Source organism: Trachinotus anak, unplaced genomic scaffold (assembly GCF_046630095.1).
Source record: "Trachinotus anak isolate AG129_WGS33_773 ecotype Australia unplaced genomic scaffold, CSIRO_AGI_Tana_v1 ptg000001l, whole genome shotgun sequence".
Taxonomy (NCBI): Eukaryota; Metazoa; Chordata; class Actinopteri; order Carangiformes; family Carangidae; genus Trachinotus; species Trachinotus anak.
The window spans coordinates 7,887,741-7,907,732 of NW_027273852.1; the positions used below are offsets into that span (position 1 = coordinate 7,887,741).

Consider the following 19,992-nt stretch of genomic DNA (forward strand, 5'->3'; position numbering starts at 1 on the left):
TGCTTCAGTTCATTATGCATGCTGGCTCACTTTCACGCTGTCTTGTTATTGGCAACACGTCCTTTTCCTGCTATGACACATCCAACTGTCTGCTGCTATGAAAAAGGTCTGTTGTAGGCCTGCTGTGCATTGAGGTCAGTTTTTTTTATTTCCAGTTAGACAAAATAAATGTTGATTTTAAGGTGTTTGTGTGGCACCACAGTGGACAGTGTACATGCATTTTGACACAAAAGTTCTTTAAAAAAACGAATTTATTTAAGCTGCTCTCTCTGGGAGTTGAAGAGCATTTGGATTGCCCTGCATACCTAATCTCATTGGTTTTCCTAAAAGATTTCAAAATAAGATAACACAACCCTAACAGTTCTTAAAGACACGTACATGTACATCCGCTGTTTCCAGTTTCACTTTAAGAGTAAAAAAAAAAAAAAAACAAAACTCAACATCAGTGAAAAATGCAAATAGGCGTTTCTGTGGCCGCAGACTTCCTGTAGCCGCACAGGACGTCATCTGTGTGTGAGCATAAAAACAACGGGGTGGGCGGACTGAAAGAGTTTGGTGCTTCCTTTGCTTCGCTTTTCTCCGCAAAGTTTTGACAATGGTGCAGCAGCTGTCCAAATCCGGAGCGAAGGAGGCTTCCTTGCTGAAAGCGGGCCACCCTCCGGCAGGTAAACCTCTGTCCTCACACACCTCCGGTTGCACTGTTTAAGTTTTTATTATTATTTTTTTTTTACCACATTAAACCAAAGCGTTTTTTTTTTTGTTGTTGTTGTTGTTGTTTTTTTTTTTCCTCCGTCCGACCCAGATTCAGAGGGCCGTGCGGAGGGAGACGCCGAGCAAACTCCTCCTCGGCTTTTCTCCGAGTGTTTCGGATACTTGCTCGGTCCTCATTAGGTGGATGGCTGCGTTTGTGATCGTATATCAAGAAATGAGTCGTTTCGTTGATTGTTGTGACCATGCTGCTGCTGAGCCTTTGCATCCCCGATTCGCCCACATGCCTTTATTCAGGAGGTGGAGGTGGAGGAGGAGGCCCAGGCTGAGTAACACCGTGTTCTCTCTGCGTTAAACACTCATGTAGGCTCAGTCCAACGCGTGCAAAATCCGTCCCTCACAGGGCACTGTAGTTGTGTGGCTGTTTTGCTGTCGTTTGTAGTATTTTTGTGCGTTTGCATCGACGCCCAATGCTGAGTGTTGCTGATTGTAAGTGGAAAGAGGTTAAAAGTTATCTTGCACCTGTGGTTTATTTTACCACAGTCATTGCGAGGAGTCTTTCATTTATAAGGTGTTTTTTTTTCCAGCCCTGAAGAGATGAAAGTGTACAGTTTTGATAAGGACAATGTAAAAAAATTTTTTTTTTTTTTTTAAAGAGGAAAAAATAGAAAAATGCAGTTTTGTGCAACAGATTTTTTTCTTTCTTGCCCCTGTAATCCTCTTGTGACCCCTCAGATTTATCCCTGACCCCCCCCCTCTCTTTGTTTGAGGTTTAGGTCTCTCCCTGGATTCATACTCGAGTTGCTGCCAAGCAACAACCCTGCCTCAGTACTTTGACCATCTGTATAGTATTTTTAAGAACAATATTAGTAACACTGCAAATGCACTTGTTGATGGAGTCACTGAGTTTCTCAAACCATTTATTTTTCAGTTTTGTTGTTGAAAAGGGGATTTTTTTTTTTTCCCTTCTCTTTTTCCAGAAAGGGGTCAGGATCCTGTGCATACTGCATACATACTAATCTTTAACATCTGCAAAGCTCTAGTGCATACAACGTACTGCTTTTTCTTTTTTCTTTTTTTCCAGGTAATATATTTAACCATTTTCTTTTCTGGGTCAATAGTGAAGGCTGGAGGTAAACGGGTGGCCAAGAAAACCTTGGAAGAGAGTGCCACCCATGGGACTCCAGAGAAGGAGACCAAGAGGTCTGATAAATTGAGGTAGGCCTACAGTCTGCATGTGCAGCATCTAATAAATGGGTTTGAAGTGTTAACGCCGAGGACATAGAGATGAATGCTGATGGTAGAATGTCCAGCAGCATTTTGAGCATGTCAGTTACTGTAATGTGCTACGAAGTTAAGTGAAGCTCTTATTTTTGAAACCTTTGTCCTTGCAGCAAGTCCTTTGCCACCTCCAGCAGGATGCAACAAGTTGGCATACTTCTGGCAGGAACTCTTGACAAGGTATTAAAAAAACCCAAAAAACCAGTTCTTACTTTGCAGGCTCTGTAAACGCCCATCAGCCAAACTGGATTAGTAACGGTGCCTCTGAGGCCACAGAGCCTTGTGAATAATAAACTCTTCCCCGGCGTCTTTTACAGCTGAGCCATGACTTTCCAGAGACACCGGTGAGTGTGAGGCACAGCAAGGTGCGCCCCGCAGTGGAGAAGCCCCACTCACCCCGGACCTTCTTCATCCAGCAGCCGAGGAAGTATTGAAGCGCCTGTGTTTTCGAATGCCCCAGAGGGAACCATGTTAAGTCAACTGTGAAAGACGAACATCAAGTGTGAGGCATGTGAGGGGTTCTGACAGGTTGTCTGTGAATTGATGACGGATAGAGAGCGTTCATCAAGCTCTGTATTTACTTTGTAGAGAAAAAAAAAAGAGCTTTTTCAGGCTGTGCTTGTTTGTGGTGATATTATAAACCAGTGCTGTAGTTGTATTTTTCCAGCTGATGGAATGACAGATGGCATTTTGGTAACAGTATGTTCTCAGAGAGGGTTTGGGGGATGTAACTGAGGCTTTTGAGACCTTTTCTTCTTGTTGGTGAAATCTTCTATGTATTGCTTGGCACTTATTAGATTTAATAAAAAAAAATAAATAAATAAATTGCATGGCATCACTGTATTGCAGCTCTGTACTTATTTCCTCTAACAGTTTTCCTTTGCAGTATGCAGCATTGGCCACAAGGTGGAAGCAAATAGTTGTTTATAAACTGATGGAATCAGCTCTTTGAACGTTAAGTTGAATGCACCATAACAATTATAACTTTGACCCATCTCTTCAGTTCTATATGTTTGATTGTGCATCATGATAGCTCGTATCACAAGGCACTAATGACTAATTATTCATTAATCATTTGATTATTTATTGTAGTTTTCCAATAATACTAGCCCCTGTTGCCAAAGGAGCTATTTGTAGTTTCATTTTCTTTAATTGAAGATTTCTCTATGCACACAGTGACCTGTAGTCAAACAGTGAGACTGGAGGAGCTCTCCGAGAACTTCCTGTGAAGGCTGGCTATGTTTCATCAGTTCATAGGAACCACACAACCTGCTCAGGTTGGCTTAAGGTCAAATTGCTGAGAAAAATACAGAGTATGCAAGACAAAAAGCAATTTTAAGAAAAGCACATCAGCTTATGCTTGTAGGGAAAGAAAAACAGGTTAAGACCGTGTTATTTTGTTGACGTGAATCGTATTTTTCAGATATCAAGGACAACATTTATGTGTAAAGTTGCATCCTGACCATTTTGAAGCCAAGAATCTTCACATGCATAAAACATTATAGCCGCCCAGTGGTTTGTTGATGTAGGAAAGAATGCAGAAACTATCATTTAATGCTGTCAGTGTTGTTTTGAAAGCAGGCCCTAAGCAAAACACATCTAGGGGCCTAATCATATGTCTGTCAAACTCATACCAAAACATAAATGAGACTGCAGTATGTTTTGCTGTGGTGCAGAGCACCTCTGTGGAAGAGAAAACTGACAGGCAAGTGGTTCTTGGGGTTTTAAACATTTTCAGTGATAATTTATGAATGCAGGCTTCATGAACACAGACATGTGGTGCATTGTAAATAAGGTGGAGGAAGGGAGATAAAGGAGATGGCTGGCAAGCTGGATCATAAACATTTTCCTGGTTTCCACTTCACATTCCTCAGCCTGCTTACATTACAGGTTTTCCTCTCTCGTTTCCGTCAGGCCATGTTTGTGCTTTCACATCGCAAACCAGTGTCCATACAAACGCATGTAAGGATGACGTGTTCTTTGTCCTCCACTCTACATGAATGAATGAATTTATTTTGATGTCACACAATTGAAATGGCATATTATTACAAGACACACAATAATATCAGTAGTTGATGTTCATGTAAAAAAAAGAGAGGTTTTAAAGTAAACATGTTGGAGGGAAAAAAACAGAGATACAATACAAGAACTACCTATAAAAGCAGCATGTCATGCATTGTGCAGAAAGTCAGACAGTGGAGAGGCATCTTTTATTTAAATTTTTTTTATTTGTTTATTTATTTTTACCGCCATTTATTTTATTATTTACACCTGGGTTTTCCTTACTGTTACATGTCAAAATTTTGTGAGTTAAAAGGGTCTATTTTTTTGAATAACCTATTCATAACATAACAATATAAATGAAAGAACACAAATTAAAAAAAAACAAAACAAAAACAATTGTATTCTGTTTTCTATCTCATTTAATTCTCATCACTGCCAACATAATGACCAGCTTGCACATGTAGTGGTAAGATACTGCAACTTATTTGGATACAAATAATTTCTTTTGGGGCAAATGCAATCTCATCATTTTTTCTCTGCCAAACTCAAACATTCAACCAAACATTTTTTTCTTTAAACAAATAGAGAAAGATAAATCTTTGATCAGACACAAACATTAACATTTTTTCTCACAATGTATGCTTCCTCACACCCCAGAATGTAGTGCAGAGTGTCATTTTGTCTCTAAATGATCTGTTTCAATAAAAATCTCTTTTAAGTTTAAAAAAAAAAAAAAGTTTATCACCAAGCCCCAGACAGGTCGAGCATAAACATGCAAGTGTGTTTGCCCCTGCTCATGTGTGTTGTTATGTGTGTGTCACGTCTTTGTGTTAATACATGTCTCTTTCTGTTTGCATCAGAAAGTCCACAAACAATATCTGCTGCTCGCTTGTTCGCCAACAAAGTACATGATGATAGCCTTGTAAACACAATGTGTCGACCTTAAATTCTCTGCGATGCTCATGCTGTTCACACATGCCTTTGACACCATCTGTGTGTGAAGTTCAGAGACCTCTTTGGCTGTGTTTAAGGAGTGGAGCAGTTGGTGGTCTTGAGACTTGCAGACATGGTGTGTGTCGCTGCCAGTGTCTGCCCATTCCCAGCCATCTGAGGGGCCTCGCTGACCCTGCGACGCCCACCACACTGCTGAGAAAACAGTGCACACCGGCTGTGTAACGCCGCCTCACACTGAGGAGTGGGATAACTGAGGGGATGTGGTTTGCAGCCCCAAAATGGACCCCTATCACCACGGTGATATATGCAGGTTTACTGTACAATAACAAAGATTACCTCCTCATACTGCAGCTTAAATGATAAACAATACAGAATTACTATTTTTTTTTAAATGTATGCCACTCTTGTTGAACATTACAAATTTTGCCCATGAAACAAGCTGCATAAAATATGGTCACCTCATGAGGTCGCCGTAGCCTAAGGCGTGCAGTCATCTTCACTTGCAAGGCCAGGGTGAGTCCAACAGTCTGGACAGCCTCACAATACATTTCATTACAATTACACACTTAAATAACATTTGAATTAAGGTATCGGCTGATATGTCTTATATAAATGCTGTAGTCAAGAAGTCTATAGTACACCCAGATTCAGCAGTGTACAGAAAGCTGCTGAGTGACATCCTGCTCCTAACAGCCGCTAATTCAGGCCTAAATCAATTACACAAAATTTACATAAAAGCTTTGACTCATGTTTCGACATCCCCGTCTAATGTCCATCAGCAGGGAGGAAGTCACACAGTATAATTGCTGTGATTGTTCACAGTAGGACAACTGGTAATCTTAAATGCAGGCATCAATTAGGTCTTTAAAATAAGGCGTGTGTGAAACAGGCGGTGACGGAAAAAGTTTTCACATTCACTTCATTAAAAAAAAAAATCTCACGATATAAAAATACTTTATTATCAGTCTTGGAAAATTGTACTTGGTCTAAGTAAAAGTACAGGAGTATTGACAGTAATATATATCAAGCCTCAAAAAGAACAATCCCTTTCAAAGAGATAAAACATTCACGCAAAGCAGTATTTTATTGTTGTAACCAGTCCAGGTGGTGCCATGTTACTTTTTATACCCTTGGAGAGTTTAATGTAGCAATTCATCATATTTTATGAGCGGCTTTATGTTTCGCACTTAAGATCTTTATCTGCAAAGTGGCAGACTTTGCAGATGAAGACACACGATCAATACAGAAGAGTTTAACGTCCTTCATAACGTGAATGATATTTTAATATGAAATAGAGGTAAAGTTAAGAATTATTTTTGATTGCCAACCATCCATCCATCCATCCATCCATCCATCCATTTTCTATACCGCTTATCCGAAACCAGGTTGCTAGGGGGGCTGAAGCCAGTCCCGGCTGACCTTGGGCGAGGGCGGGGTACACCCTGGACACGTCGCCAGTCTATTGCAGGGCTGACACATAGAGACAAACAACCAGAAGTCACCAATCAACCTAATGTGCATGTCTTTGGACTGTGGGAGGAAGCCAGAGTACCCAGAGACAGGGAGGACATACAAACTCCACACAGAAAGGCCCCAGGCCCGGGATTTTCAATCCATCTTTTTTAGAGAAAATGACAGAATAGAATATATTGTTATTATTATTTCTTACATAAATGACTCTAACAATTATTTTGATGATTAATTAAATGTAATTTGATTAATTGATTAATCAACTAATCAATTCAGCTCTAACTCCGAAATCTAACCTGGTGGAAATTAATGGTGGCCTGTCAATGAAAAGCTGGGACAATTCATTATTTTTAAAATGAGTATATCTAAATTTGACAAGGTACTTTGAGCGAACAAAACAAATAATTAAAGCATCCAGTAAATCTTGACTAAGTATTTCTGGAGGTGTGGAGATGGCTTTGAAAGACCTTTAGGAAATAAAACACTAATTCCTTAGGTGTGAAAAATACCCAGCACAGGATCCAAAAACTAGCTTTTCCTGAGATTTCAGCTGCATCTAATGGTCTATTTAATCTTTTATCAGCATCTCAAGCTTTTATTTTACTGGTCTGTAATTTCTCAGGAAGTTTCCTGGAAAGAGCTGTGTAATCGGATATATAAATTACAGGGAAATAGAGACATTTATAGTTTGCTTTGCTATTATGTTGAATTTATAAACAGTTGTTGATTTACAGAGGCATTTCCCTGAAAACAACATTTTAATAAAACTGGTAAACAATAAGGGTTAGGGCTAGAAATTGACAGCTAATTAAAAGAGCAAATTTAATTTACAAGCATGCAGCTTAGTTGTCCTAATCCATGTATCCTGCATCTCCAGCATCTTATCATGTCCATGAGGCATGCACAGAGAAATGTGGAAGAAGAGGAGGAGGAGGAGGAGGAGGATGGAGGGGTAGTGTGTCTTGGTTCCCTGCCCTGTGTAATGACCTCATGCAGGGAGGGAGGAGGAGGAGGAGGAGGAGGAGGAGCCCCGCGTCCCGTAGATTACCTTGGTGGATCAAGTGGGTGCCGAGTCCGTGTGGAGATACGCAAGAGGACCGGGGAAAGTTTTTGGTACTTTGAATACCCATGACATTTATCAGGTAAGACTTTAAAAAGACTGACGAGGCTGTGTTGACGGAGTGAGCTCGGTTCAACAGTGCAGGAAAGTGAAGATAAGTTGTCTGAGTTGGAGTTTGTTTGTTGGAGGAATGTCGGGACATGCCCATTGAGCAGCCGTCAAAAAAAAAAACAAAAAACAAAAACTGTCAGCGCTGCCTTAACTTTTATTTTCCACTTATTCCCTGTAATTTAGCTCCTCCTGTGCTCGACTTTCCTGTGCGGACACTTGTGCTTCGGTGGCTTCAGGCTCCAGCCTCGGCGGCTACGAGGTTAGCAGGGTTTAATGTTTGGTTTGGTTTGAGCTGAAGCTAACGGGACACACCGGGTGATCGTCTGCTTTTTTATGTGCTCCTTAAACCTGGCTTGAGTTCAGATTCACCGCGGTGGGTCACTGAAGAGTTCACCGCTGGAAATATTAGTCGATAGTTTGGTCGATTGAAGGCAGCAGTTTTGACATCTAGTCTGAAAAGCGGCAGATAGCTACAGACTTATTAGTGAAGTTAAGTTTAGTTCATGACATCAGCAAAGATTTCCTCTGAGATGGGCTGCAGCTAGTGATTTATTTATTTATTTATTTTACTATGGATTAATCTGTTTCCATCGTTTAATCGATTAAATGTCAGAAAGTAGTGAAGAAAGTCTGTCACTTGTTTTTCCAAACAACACCCCAAAGGCCAAATATATTAAATTTTGGTTACAATAATAATCAATACATTTTTTTAAATTGATGAACATTCTCTCTGTTTGATTAACAAATGTTGGGATTTGTTCTCGGTTTTCAATCATTGTTCATTAATTGTCTCCTTTTGGATCTGGACAGTTTTAGCTGCTTTCTCTTATTGATCAGAATATCCTAAATGGTTTGTTGCTGCATTTCCTAACCTGCTGACAGATGAACAAAGTTTAAAAAAAACAACAACAGACTTTTAAAGGTGTATAATGATGTGGAGTACCATCCAGCTCACTAGGATGCAGATGCAGGTCATTACTTTTCTTATAGCTGTGTGGTCTTGTTTGATGCTAATGTTAGTCTGTATTTTGTGATTGGATGCGGTGGTTTTGAAAGTAAAACCCAGCCCAGATATACTAGCAGGCTTAAGGCAAAAGGACTGTAATCTTGTCCGCCCACATAGATTGAGTCATTGAAGTCTGACCGCTGGCTGTATGTGACTTTTGCTGTTTTCAGCATATTTTCAGCAGATGAATCCCCCTGTAACTCAGCCAGGTGCTTTGAAAATCCAAGCTCTGTTTTTTTTACCCTTCTGAAAAAATTGCTTTTAAATGCCAAGATGCACCTTTGATCATCGGTAGCGCATGAGGTCATTGATCGAGCGAGCTCACTGAGAGAGTGTTATGAAGTCTTAATAACCTGGCAGCCTCTTGACGTTCTATCTTCAAAGAACCTGCCGCAACATTTGCCATTTCCTCAGTTGGTCCTATGTTTATTTTTGTTATGTGTCTCTATCTAGCTTTAATGGCGATTCCACTGTATATACAATGTTTATTTTTCATTTTACACTCAACAGGTGGAACAGGCTTAGCTGCTGACAATCATGCCGACTCCCTGTTAACGTAGAGATACTCAGTATTAACTTTCCGACATAATTTCAGGCAATTTTACGCAGATTATAGAATCATTACTGTGGATTTTCATGCTTCCATGCCAAGGCTAGAGCTACCCCAATTGTCCACCAACTGCAGTGTTATGAGATGTTTGTACTACAGAGCACTCGTCTTATTGAAAGTGCCACAAGAGTCTGCCTCCCAGTCTCTACAGAGCCTGGTTCCCATGGTCCCCAGCCAGTTGGCCAGTAACAGATGCTGGCATCGGAGTTGCATTGTTATAGCTGAGGAGGGAAAGTTATTGGAGCCAGTGACCTGACAGACAGCACATACTGAGTTGTTGTTGATGATGGTGGTCATTATTTTGTACTTCTGAAAGAGGCTACTCACTGTAGAAGCACATGGTTCCAATAGGAAAGCCAGATATTTAGAGATTAGTTGGGTTCAGGACCCTTACTGTCAGCATACCGCTTAACCACGGTTGTTTTTGAATGAATCCTGAATGTAATGGTTTGGTGACTCAGTCAAATCTGGGACACTTGATACCACAAACCAAACCTTACCACAAATATAAGCAGCAACATGATGGCCTATATCACTCTACTTCTTTAGTACGTTTTAAATGAATTGTGGTGCATTTTCCCTTTTTGTTTGTTTCATATTCTGTTGGTGTGAAAGCTGTCATTCAAACTCTTGTGTGAACTCTGCTGAACTCAACCCTTATTTCCTATTTCCCATTATGTATTAGTGGGATTTTATATCGTGCCAAAGACACTTTTGTGTTTTACAATCCCAGAGGTGGTTTTGGGATGTGTTGTGAAATAACGGCGCAATAACACTAGTAGAGGCAGTTATACCCCTGAGCACCTGGAACTTGAACAAAGGCAAGGTTGTTTCGTGTTTCATGTCATGCCAGGAGACACACGCACTCCTTCAATAAAGCACCTGAAGTGGTCACAAAAACTTCACATGGCTAGCACAGCAAAATCAAAGTATGGTGATGTTATTATTCCCCTAAGAGAAGATGCATGTAATGGACATCAGTAAGTTCTAAAATGGCTCGATATTACTATCAGTTCTCATTAGTTCTCAGTGTTGGACAAAGGATCATACACATTATGTGGTGTCAAGCCTGCTGGCAATGTTGGGCTGCGTAATTGAATTTGCTCAAGTTTCTTTAAAAATGCTCGTGACAGTTTATATATCAACATGCTTGCCTTACCATTTAATTGCCCCGTGCTCCCTCAGCTCACTGAAATGTTACAAAATGACAGCCACGCATATTGAGTTGCCTAGTTGTATTTCAGTGAGTGTGAGCTCCTAGCATGTGGCATTCCTCTAAGTTACATACCAATAATTAGCTCACCACAACAAAGGTACAGTATTTTCTACAGTTTGAGTTGAAAGTCCACATGAACGAGCACGTGTGTCTGAGTATGTATGTTTCCATGGGCTGTGCATGTGTGTATGTGCGCTAATGCTTGCATCTGAAGCACGTGTGCGTTTGGAAGTGTGTCTTAGTAACAGCTGTTACTGATTTACATTTTTGTCAAGCCTTTTTGAAAGCCCCAGAGAAAAATTCAGAGGTGCCCCAGACATACCACAGTGTGCAATTCAGTGTTTGTGGCAAGTTACTTGCAAAAAGTACCTTCACAATATGATTAAATAATAATTTAGTTGACAAAGGCTACATGATGAAATTATATTAAAAAAAGTTTAAATTACCATTATTTCTATTGTGATTCTGTTGCATATTTTTCATTTTTTCAGTTTTAATAAAAAATGTCTATTGAACACCATGTTTAGGTGGGAAACTCTCTAAGGCCCAGTTCAAATACCATCCCTAGGCTCCGGACCTTCTGGGCTCTGGAGTTTAATTGACGTTGAGTGCAGGAGGGTGTAAGGACTCCAGACGTTGTGTGAGGAATGGGACAGCTCTTTGTGAAATCACATTACCTGGGCAGAGACATTTTTGTGGCCAGTAAACTGTAAAAAGTGTTAAAATAATTGGAATATTTGTGCTATGAATGTCTATGGTTTGTTGAAGTTTTTCTATGTTAGTTTTTCTTTCATAATGACACTGTCATCATCATTTAATACCACAACACTGATGTGTTGTGGAGTCTTGAACAAAGCCCTCAAGCACTTTACGATTTCACAGTGCGACGGCCCTGAGCCCTCAAAGACTTTTGCGGGAATGCCTGTCGAAGTCAGTGAGTCTTTACAGGCAGAGAGTGGAACTGGTTGTAGGACTATTGTGCAAAGCTTGATGTTTTTTTGATGTTAGCTTGTCTCTGAGTCAGACATGTCAGCCTTTATGTCTCCGCTATAAATGGATCTGTAAGCACGGTGCACATAAAAAAGACTGAATAGTAGATTGTCTTGTACCTGTGTGGAGTATGTATGTTTATGTCCAAGGCTAGTTGTCTCTGTGTAGTTAGATCACTATGAGGTGGACAGTGGTCCTGATCCAGATCCAGACACCGTCTTATCCTTATCCGCAGCTATAACCTGTAAATTATTGAGAATTACTACATTTTGTCAGAGTGTTTCTGTTTTAACTGGCACAGCTTTTCTAGCTTTTACGGCTCTGGTCATGTGATGCTACTCCAATCAGTGAGTGAGACACACACACAGGGGAGAGACGATAGACAACGTCTGAGAAATAAGTGGGCGAAAGTGGGATGTAAGAGAGAAAAGCAGTTGTTAAAGCTGTTCACTCATAAAGATGTGTTGAGGTTGTTAGGATGTGAGTTGAAGTTAACAAAAAAAGAAGAAAAAGGGAAAGTCAAGATAAACTTTTTAGGCCTATTTCATTTTAGTAAACCACTTTGTTTCAAGATGCACATCTGCACATCTTATCACAGCCCTTGTATTCCTGAGAAAATGAGAAAATAACATATAATTATCATTAGTTCAAGTAATTTATAATTTATAACCCACCAGACTGATTTTCAGGATCTTGGTTTGAGAAAAGTTTGCCCAACTGGACCCCTCTTTGAATTTTAATTGAATACCCCAGTTATATACTAAGTGATATCATCATCATTATTTCACTCAATATAGCTAAAGAGAGACTGGCTAAGAATAAACCTGCACTCTCAAATTGACAAGTGGTGGGGACATCTTATCTGCAAAGTGTTTGAAGCTTTATTGAATGTGCAGTGGCTTAAATCCGTGGTTACTGGGCATGCTGTTTTGTCAGTGGATTTAAGTCTGCTACATTACTCAAATATAATGTCTTTTGTCTTGGTAAGATGTTGATACATTTATTTGACCCTCTGACCGACAAACCTTAATATGAGGAGAATAACTGTCAGTGTTTGCATGAACTTCCTGTGGACTTTAAACACTACTTGTTAATGTTTTACCCTTAATCAAATACCGGGCTTCCTGGGAGGCTAAAGTTGAATAAAGTGGAAGCAACAATCATACAGCTTTATTTATTTTTACTCCAGATGTTCGTTAGCCCTTGATTACTGTGGTGAATCAGTAATAGTGTGATAAAGTTTAATCAGCAGTGATAATGGGAGTTAATGAGTGTAACTCTGATGAGGTGATTGTTGTAACTCAGTATGCAGTTAAATCTGCGGCTGGTTGATGATTTCAGCAGAGAAGTGGTAGCTGGTGTGTTCTGAGGAGTGTGTAATTACAGTGGAAAGAGTTTTAACTAAATTGACAGAAAAGGAAAAGCTCAAAGTGGAGAAACTGGTTTGTGAAATCCTGCTTCACGTGTTAACTTATCCATAAATCCACATAACACATTACTCTGTCAAATCAGTGTCAGTTATATGTAAGCCTATGGCTAGAACTCGTTTTGATTTGAATTTCTACGAAGCAGGGTGGATGGTATTTATTTGCAGAGGATATGCAATGTCTTGTCTTATTCCAACATTTTAGTTTCAGGTTCAGTCAGTTTCCAGAGCCTGGGGTGCAACCGTAAAGTCACAGCAATGATTGCGCTCTAAAACATGCCTTGACACTTCTAGGGCGACACAGCTGGGATAAAAAGGCATTGGTTTACCCGATGCATATGTCTGGATTTAATTTAATTTAATTTAATAGTCAAATTAAAGACAAGGCCACATATCAGGACAAGTGGCCACAGAGGGTGAATCAGTCTTTCCAAAATGACAGTACCTTTCCCATGGCAGTCTAATCAGTAGAGTAGTAGTCGTAGTAGTAGTTGTTATCCTTTTTAATTTCATGCTGAGCCATGTGGCTAGTCCTCCTCAATTAAAAAAAGCTGGCTTTGCCCCAAGCTAGAACCTTGAATCTGCCTGTGTCTGTGATGGGACAGTATAACTTCCCACAAGGTAAAGGTAAATAATCACAGCGGTCAAATTTAAGTGACTGTTCTCATGATTTAGTTTAAAAAGAACACTCCCCTGATTTTTCATAGTGTTGTCTACATGATCAACGTTTATGAGTGACATCACATGTCATGTCAAAACAACTGGTGATGCTACAGTAGAGTTATGATGCTATCGGTTTACCCAGAACTCAACGCTAGCGATGACTGTTTCTTTCTCTTACATAATCTGACATGACTCTTGTAGAAGGGTCCATTAAACCCACCACTTTTCTTGATGTATAATCTCCCTCCTCAATTAGGAAACCTCTTTCATTCCTGACAAATGCTGCTAATTGGCTTTCAATGATTTCTTACAGGAATGGAACAATGGCGCTGCGTACTTTACTGACAGTCCTCATTTACTGTCAACATACACATTACACTGGTTTGGTGATAGATTTTTTTAGGACAATATCTTCATTATACTCAGAGGTGCTGGAGAGACCCCTTTGTAATTCTCTGTAAAGTTTTTCAAGATTAAATATTTTTTGTACACTGTTGACCATTTTGTGTACCTCACGTATAAATTGAAAATACTTAAGTCTTTCTGTTAAAATCATTTCTTTTATTGTGGAACAAAACTTGCAGGTGGCAGATTACTGGACTGAAAAACTGTGTGATCCGTTTTAACTGCTTGCCTGTGCCATGATACAAGCTGTTGTAGTATTTTATTAACAAGTTAAACATTGTCTTTGCTCTTTAGGACCAAGACATTTCCTTTTTGCTGATTATACGATGAAGGCATGTCTCTCATAGGCTCGAAGGTGGAGGGCTGTGCAGGAAGCACTTGAGTCAAACCGGTGGACTTGTTACATAAAAATGTCTGTTCTTTTGTTATTTCCTTCCCACTCATGTTAGTGTGAATGCCAGCCTTTGCTTACATTGGCTGACACCGAGACTGTGTTGTCCTCCATACCTACTCCCTAAACTTCCTCCTTCAAGGGTTTGTTAGCTAACTTCCTATTGTTTATGGACCACTTGAACTCACCATCCAGGCTGGGCCTGTTTCCTGCACCCAGTGAATGGACAACAAAAGAACAGATAATTATGGAGTTCACAGGAATATTTTAAAATATCCGATTAGGCTGTGTGTAATAAACATGATTGAAGGTCAGCCCATGGTGAGAATCTCCATGTTGCCATGACAACAGCATGGAAATCTGAGAGCGATCATTCCTGTAGAATCGGTTGATGAAGAGAGCTGCCAGGGTGTTTTCAGCAAGAAAGAGATGAACGCATCGAGTGGAAAATAGCTGTCTGCAGCTGGTCCTGGAAGAGTGGGGAAGTTGATCTGAGCTTAAGGCTGCTCTCTCTATTGTCTGCCACCTAACAGAGGACAAAAGCAGGTTCCAACTCACCAACCGCCAGTGTATGTGAAATGCTTCCCTGCCAGAGGCAATTGGGACAAACAATCCTATTTCCGTTCTATATATAGCTGTCTTCTCAGTTGACTGTGGTATACCATGATGGCCCCATTAACCACATGTCACGTCAGCATTGTGCAGGTGAGGATTCTTTCTTCTTCACAACCTGTATGGATTTGAACTCCATCAATTCAATGGTGACCTGGAAAACATACATGTTGATACCCTGAGGCACCTTTTAACCACTCTGGATCCAATTTCTCTTCTCTGAAGGGAAACTGTCTCTACATAGACTGGAGTCCTTTTTATTGCTACCTAGAGCTGTTCCAAGGTAACACACAGCCCACATGTGAAGGTCATAGAGCTGACATGTGCCTGCCTGAACATGCTGGCAGTGGAGGAGCATTCTTAATGCCATATGTTATTGCCCAAACACAATGATACAGTGATTGTCGTTGGCATGTATCCCTTCAATTGCTTGGGGTATTTTGAATCCTCCTGAAGACTTTTGATGACTAGGCTGTTGTTCTCCTTACATAAAGATTCTTGGCTGATTCTCTGGTTAAATGTGAATATGAGTCTAAAATGAATCTATTTTGTCTCCTCCTCCTCCTGTGCGTGTCCACAAAGACCTGCGAGCCACCGTGGGACTTTCACTTCTGTTGTTATAATGAAAGGCCCCTTCTAAGGGGCCATAGTTTGAGGCTAATATCCAAACAAAGCGCTGGGATGGACCTGACTTTGAAGGCCTGGGGACTCCTGATGCTCATCTTGTTGCATACCATTCAGTCCATGACTCCTCACTGAGGAGACTTCCTCACAAAGGTCGCAGTTATATCTCACCTACAGCTTAGGCTTAGCTGACTGTGGTGCTGTCACTATTGTAGGAATCAGACTTTGATTTCATTAACTTTTTTTTTTTTCAGCATAACTCACATCTACTTCCAGTAAAAACAGCCCTAAGGCTTAGGCAGCATTAACACATGTTGTCCTCATACCTATTTCAAATGAATACGCAAGACTTGATGAATACTCAGACCAATGGCTTGTCTCTGCAGGGCATGAATACTTTATCTTACAGTGTTATACTCAGCACTGCTTAGTGTTATAAGCAGACGTAACTGATGTTCAATGTCATGTAAGTTGTCATTTCATAGTAAAGCTTGAATTGTGATGGAAGTTCAGAGTTTTTCCTAACATATACAGAGAGCTGCTATTATGTTGTCTGGTTATAAAGGCTTAAACATCTGGAGTTGGAGCTGAAGTAGGTGGAGTAGGATTTTATGGTTGTGAAAAGAGCAAGTAGTATATTACTAATTGTACCTCCTCCTGAATACTTGTGTCACTTCTGAAGAAAAGGCTGTTTTTGCACCTCTACCAGAAATCAGTACAATAATAACATCAGCTTGATCTGTGACCATCTGTGGCTATTGCAGTCAAGTGTCATAGTTGTCTGTTCAATTGAGAATGTGTTGATGTGTTGTGGGGAGAAATATCACACTATTATAGTATGTAGCACTGGTTCTACATTGTGGTGCCCAGAGACCAAAAGACTCTTGGTTTGTTTACAATACATGTAATGATCACTGTGTCATTGTTGAATTAGTATTAACACAGTGATTTGACATGTTCAGCTTTCATTCAAGTAATGTTCAGGGCTTAATTCCCCACCTGGGGATAAAAATGGCTAATAGAGACACACCTCAAGATAAGACCTGTAGATGATGTCTCATTCTCAGAGTGGGCACTGACTGTGTGTGTCTGGTGGCTGTGATGGGGGGGAGGGTGGATGGAAGGAATTTGTCATGTTGGCTTTTGGAGTTCCAAGAGGGCGTTTTTCATTTCCTGTGGGTTAACCTGGGTGATGTTTATTGTTACTGTGGAGATGAGCAGCCAGCTCCCACACAGCAGTCAGCAGTACAACTGAGTAGCACTGTGCTATCTCATACTATACTAATATACTACGTAGACAGACAGATGTGTTTCTTGCTACATCACACTTGATGTTTACCCTGCTGTCATGTTCTTTGTTATCATTAGTAGAGGCACGCAGGGACTAGATTCTTAAACATGACACAGAATCCAGAGGAACTGTTGTGTGGTTGATCCTGCTGTCTTCCAGCACCGTCATCGGGTCCATATTTTATATTGCCCAATATTTAAACAAATACCTGTAGAATTAATGACAAACATCTTAGCCTCTGCTGTACTTTGTATTTACTATGTTTGCATGCTAACATGCTAAACTAACATGGTGAATGTAAAAATTACACCTGCTTAGCATCAGCATTTTAGCACCGTTTGGTGGCATTAGTATTAAGCTAAAAGCATTGCTGTGTCTAAGTACAGCGTCACAGAGCTGCTAGCATGGCTATAGACTCTTAACCTTGTTATACATGTTTGTGTAGGTTTAGAATTGGCTATCTATTACTGTTATCAGAAAGTAACACTGGTGGTAACAGTACTAGATTTTGTTGCTGTACTTGTTAGCAAGGTTGGAGAATGTGAAGGGCTTGCTCTGTATGTGTGTGTGTGTGTTTTCCTTGGGGATTTCAGAATGAAACCCAAATCTATTTGTTATCTTGAAACTACACTGATAATTTTGATTTATATTTTGTCTTGGTGGAGTACAACCCCATGAAAAGTTAATTTTGTGATCAGTCATGGCCGAGTTGAGACGCAGAGGCTCATCAGGGCTTTGCCCCATTCACCTACGTCCCCCTTCACTGATTCAGTGGAAGCTCTGCTTCAGTGTTTCATTTGAAACCATCAAGGATGAAAAAGGGCAGGTCGATAGCTTCTCTCAGCAGCAGTAAGAGGACCTAGATATTTAAAGCCTGCTCTCTGGGGTTAAGGACTGTGTGTTTTATTTGCAGAAGGCATACCCTTATTTGGTTGAAACTATTCTTTTCTCCTCATTGGAAAGATTACTCTGCTGCTATTAATACAGTGGGGTACACTAAAGCAGTCTACTATTGTGTTTAAGGGGTTAGAAACCAAAAATTAACTGTTGTAGCTGCCGCTGTGTTTAGGTCAGTGTATGTGTTTTTACTGTTGTCCAACTACATGAGACTATAAATAATTCCAAAGCAAACAAGAACATCCAGGCTAGACCTTGAGCTCATGTTATACCGTTTCACTCTAAGGAGTGATAAAATGCACACTAGATTGGGAACAACCATGGAAAACAATTGCAAACACCCAAGTTCAGCCACATAGCATCAATTATGTGTGGAATTCAGGGCATTCGACAGAGTGTTTTCCTGCATAGCAAGATAGCAGAACTTGTCCTTTTCTGTTTAAATATTAGAGCATTCTTTCCATGTGCCCCTCCACTGATGACCTGCAGGATTGGGAGTGCTGTGGGAAAATTTCCAGGCGGGTGCCAGCTAAGCAGTATGAAATGCGGATGTACACTGTTTTGCTATTGCTATGTTTGGTTTTAGAAGACACATTTTGTATTGTTTGGTTCGTTTCGGATTAAAAAGGCTTGTAAATCTTTAAAGACTTTTTTTAAGTAAGCAGGTGTTTTACTGGTTTTGTTATTTGCAGGTGAAAAGAGGAAATGGCCTCATTTCTGTCCCAGGAATAGAAATAGACCTGTTTGTGTCACAGGAAAATTTCCATGGTTTTCCTTCCGTAACAGTAGATGCATTTCTGTTGTCTTGTCACGGTCGTGAGTAGTTAAATTTTTGTTTTTTCTCCAGGGGGTCTAAAGAGAGGATTCAAGGAATCTTGCCATGTTCAAGGCAGTGCTGAAGAAGAACAGAGATGGAGGCAAGGGGAGCAAGAAGGATTCAGGTATGTGGAATATCAAAGAGGAAAAATGGCATGCTTGGATCAAGAAGTTTCCCCAAACCCCAAGGCCTAGACACAAACTCTATTTCAGGGGCAGATGTACAAACACTTTACTTCACGATCATCTTATTTTCTTTGGTAGCAGCCAGGTTTATAGATTTATTCCTGGGGAATGGAAACTTTCATAGACATTCGTCTTGTTAAGATTCAGAATGTGAATGTTAAAATGAGTTGTATTTGGAAGGGAAAATTTAGATGAACGTACAAAAGCAATTCTATCTCCTTAGTGGACAGCTGGCAAAAATACTGTCATCTAAGCCATCATTCACAGCAATTGCCTTAATATATATGGCCAATAATTTAGCCCTACTACCTCTGTCTGTGACTGGCTGTGTGGTTTTAAGTGATTGGCACATATTTAAATACCTACAGTATAAGCTGAAAAAGATGTTTGACCAAGGAGTAAAATAAAATACTACAGGTCAAGTTGGTTGTTTACACTGAACAAAACAAAACAAACCAAAAAGAAAAACACTGCTGCATGACTAAAGCCAGTGGAGTACATTCATTACGGACAGATTTAGTTAATGGTTGGTTGAAAGTGAAAAAATAAGAATCATGCATAATTTGGTTCAAAATTCAAAACTTTCAGTGCTTTGTTGATACATAATTGTTAGGACTATCACCATGACATAAAATGGACCTTTAATGACGCTTTAGGTGGAGGACACATGCAAACATTACTGGACATTTTGTTAAACAAGAAGCTTTACACAGCAGTTGGACATAACAGCAGGGCCCACAATGCATCAATATGAGTAACAGGCTCTTTCTGTAATGGTGAGGGTTTGTGCAGGCTACAAAGGGACGGTGTGGAGAAAATTACAACTGTGTAGGCTCACACACTGCATGCCACCAGGGATACACCCCAGCCCCGGCCCACTGCGTCTGTCAGTCGTTCAAAGTTCAGAGAACCATTGTTGCGTCTATAACCCTCAGTTCAGAGTGGGACACTTTCCATCACTTTTATTTAATTTTGACTGTAGAGGCAGCCCGGCCATTGTGTCATAACAGATGTTTTCTTTCCCTTTGGAAAACTTTATTTTCCAACATGACTAAACATGAGTCACTGTCAGCAATACATTATTGACTTGTCTCTTTTTCACACAGTGCCGTGCCCCCACCAAATGCTCTGTCTTGAAATAGCAAATTGACCATTTATGCTTAGACTGCATCTACCAGCCCAGACTTGCTTTACCACCTCAGGACTGGCTTTAGCAGGCAGTCTAGTTCAAACAGTCACTGTATACAGTGGATACATGTCTCATAGTTCTG

The 19,992-nt window shown here is 40.2% G+C and overlaps 2 protein-coding genes across 3 annotated transcripts in view; both read left to right on the top strand.

Moving 5' to 3' along the window:
• Nucleotides 1–505: 505 nt before the first annotated feature.
• Nucleotides 506–2,832, top strand: dap1b (death associated protein 1b). The gene is made up of 4 exons (XM_071473723.1): nucleotides 506–665; nucleotides 1,830–1,926; nucleotides 2,103–2,169; nucleotides 2,307–2,832. The coding sequence occupies exons 1-4, from the start codon at nucleotides 596–598 to the stop codon at nucleotides 2,421–2,423; spliced, it is 351 nt and encodes a 116-aa protein (XP_071329824.1). The 5' UTR covers nucleotides 506–595; the 3' UTR covers nucleotides 2,424–2,832.
• Nucleotides 2,833–7,429: 4,597 nt separating this feature from the next.
• tanc1b (tetratricopeptide repeat, ankyrin repeat and coiled-coil containing 1b) overlaps nucleotides 7,430–19,992 on the top strand; it is a 95,718-nt gene continuing 83,155 nt past the window's right edge. The window contains exons 1-3 of one of the 2 annotated variants that reach the window (XM_071473152.1): nucleotides 7,507–7,559; nucleotides 7,772–7,847; nucleotides 18,567–18,660. In XM_071473152.1, the coding sequence (XP_071329253.1) occupies nucleotides 18,600–18,660 (61 nt within the window). In that variant the 5' untranslated portion in view covers nucleotides 7,507–7,559; nucleotides 7,772–7,847; nucleotides 18,567–18,599. Of the gene's footprint in view, nucleotides 7,560–7,771; nucleotides 7,848–18,566; nucleotides 18,661–19,992 lie in introns of both variants that reach the window. The other variant, XM_071473074.1, reaches the window with a different exon arrangement.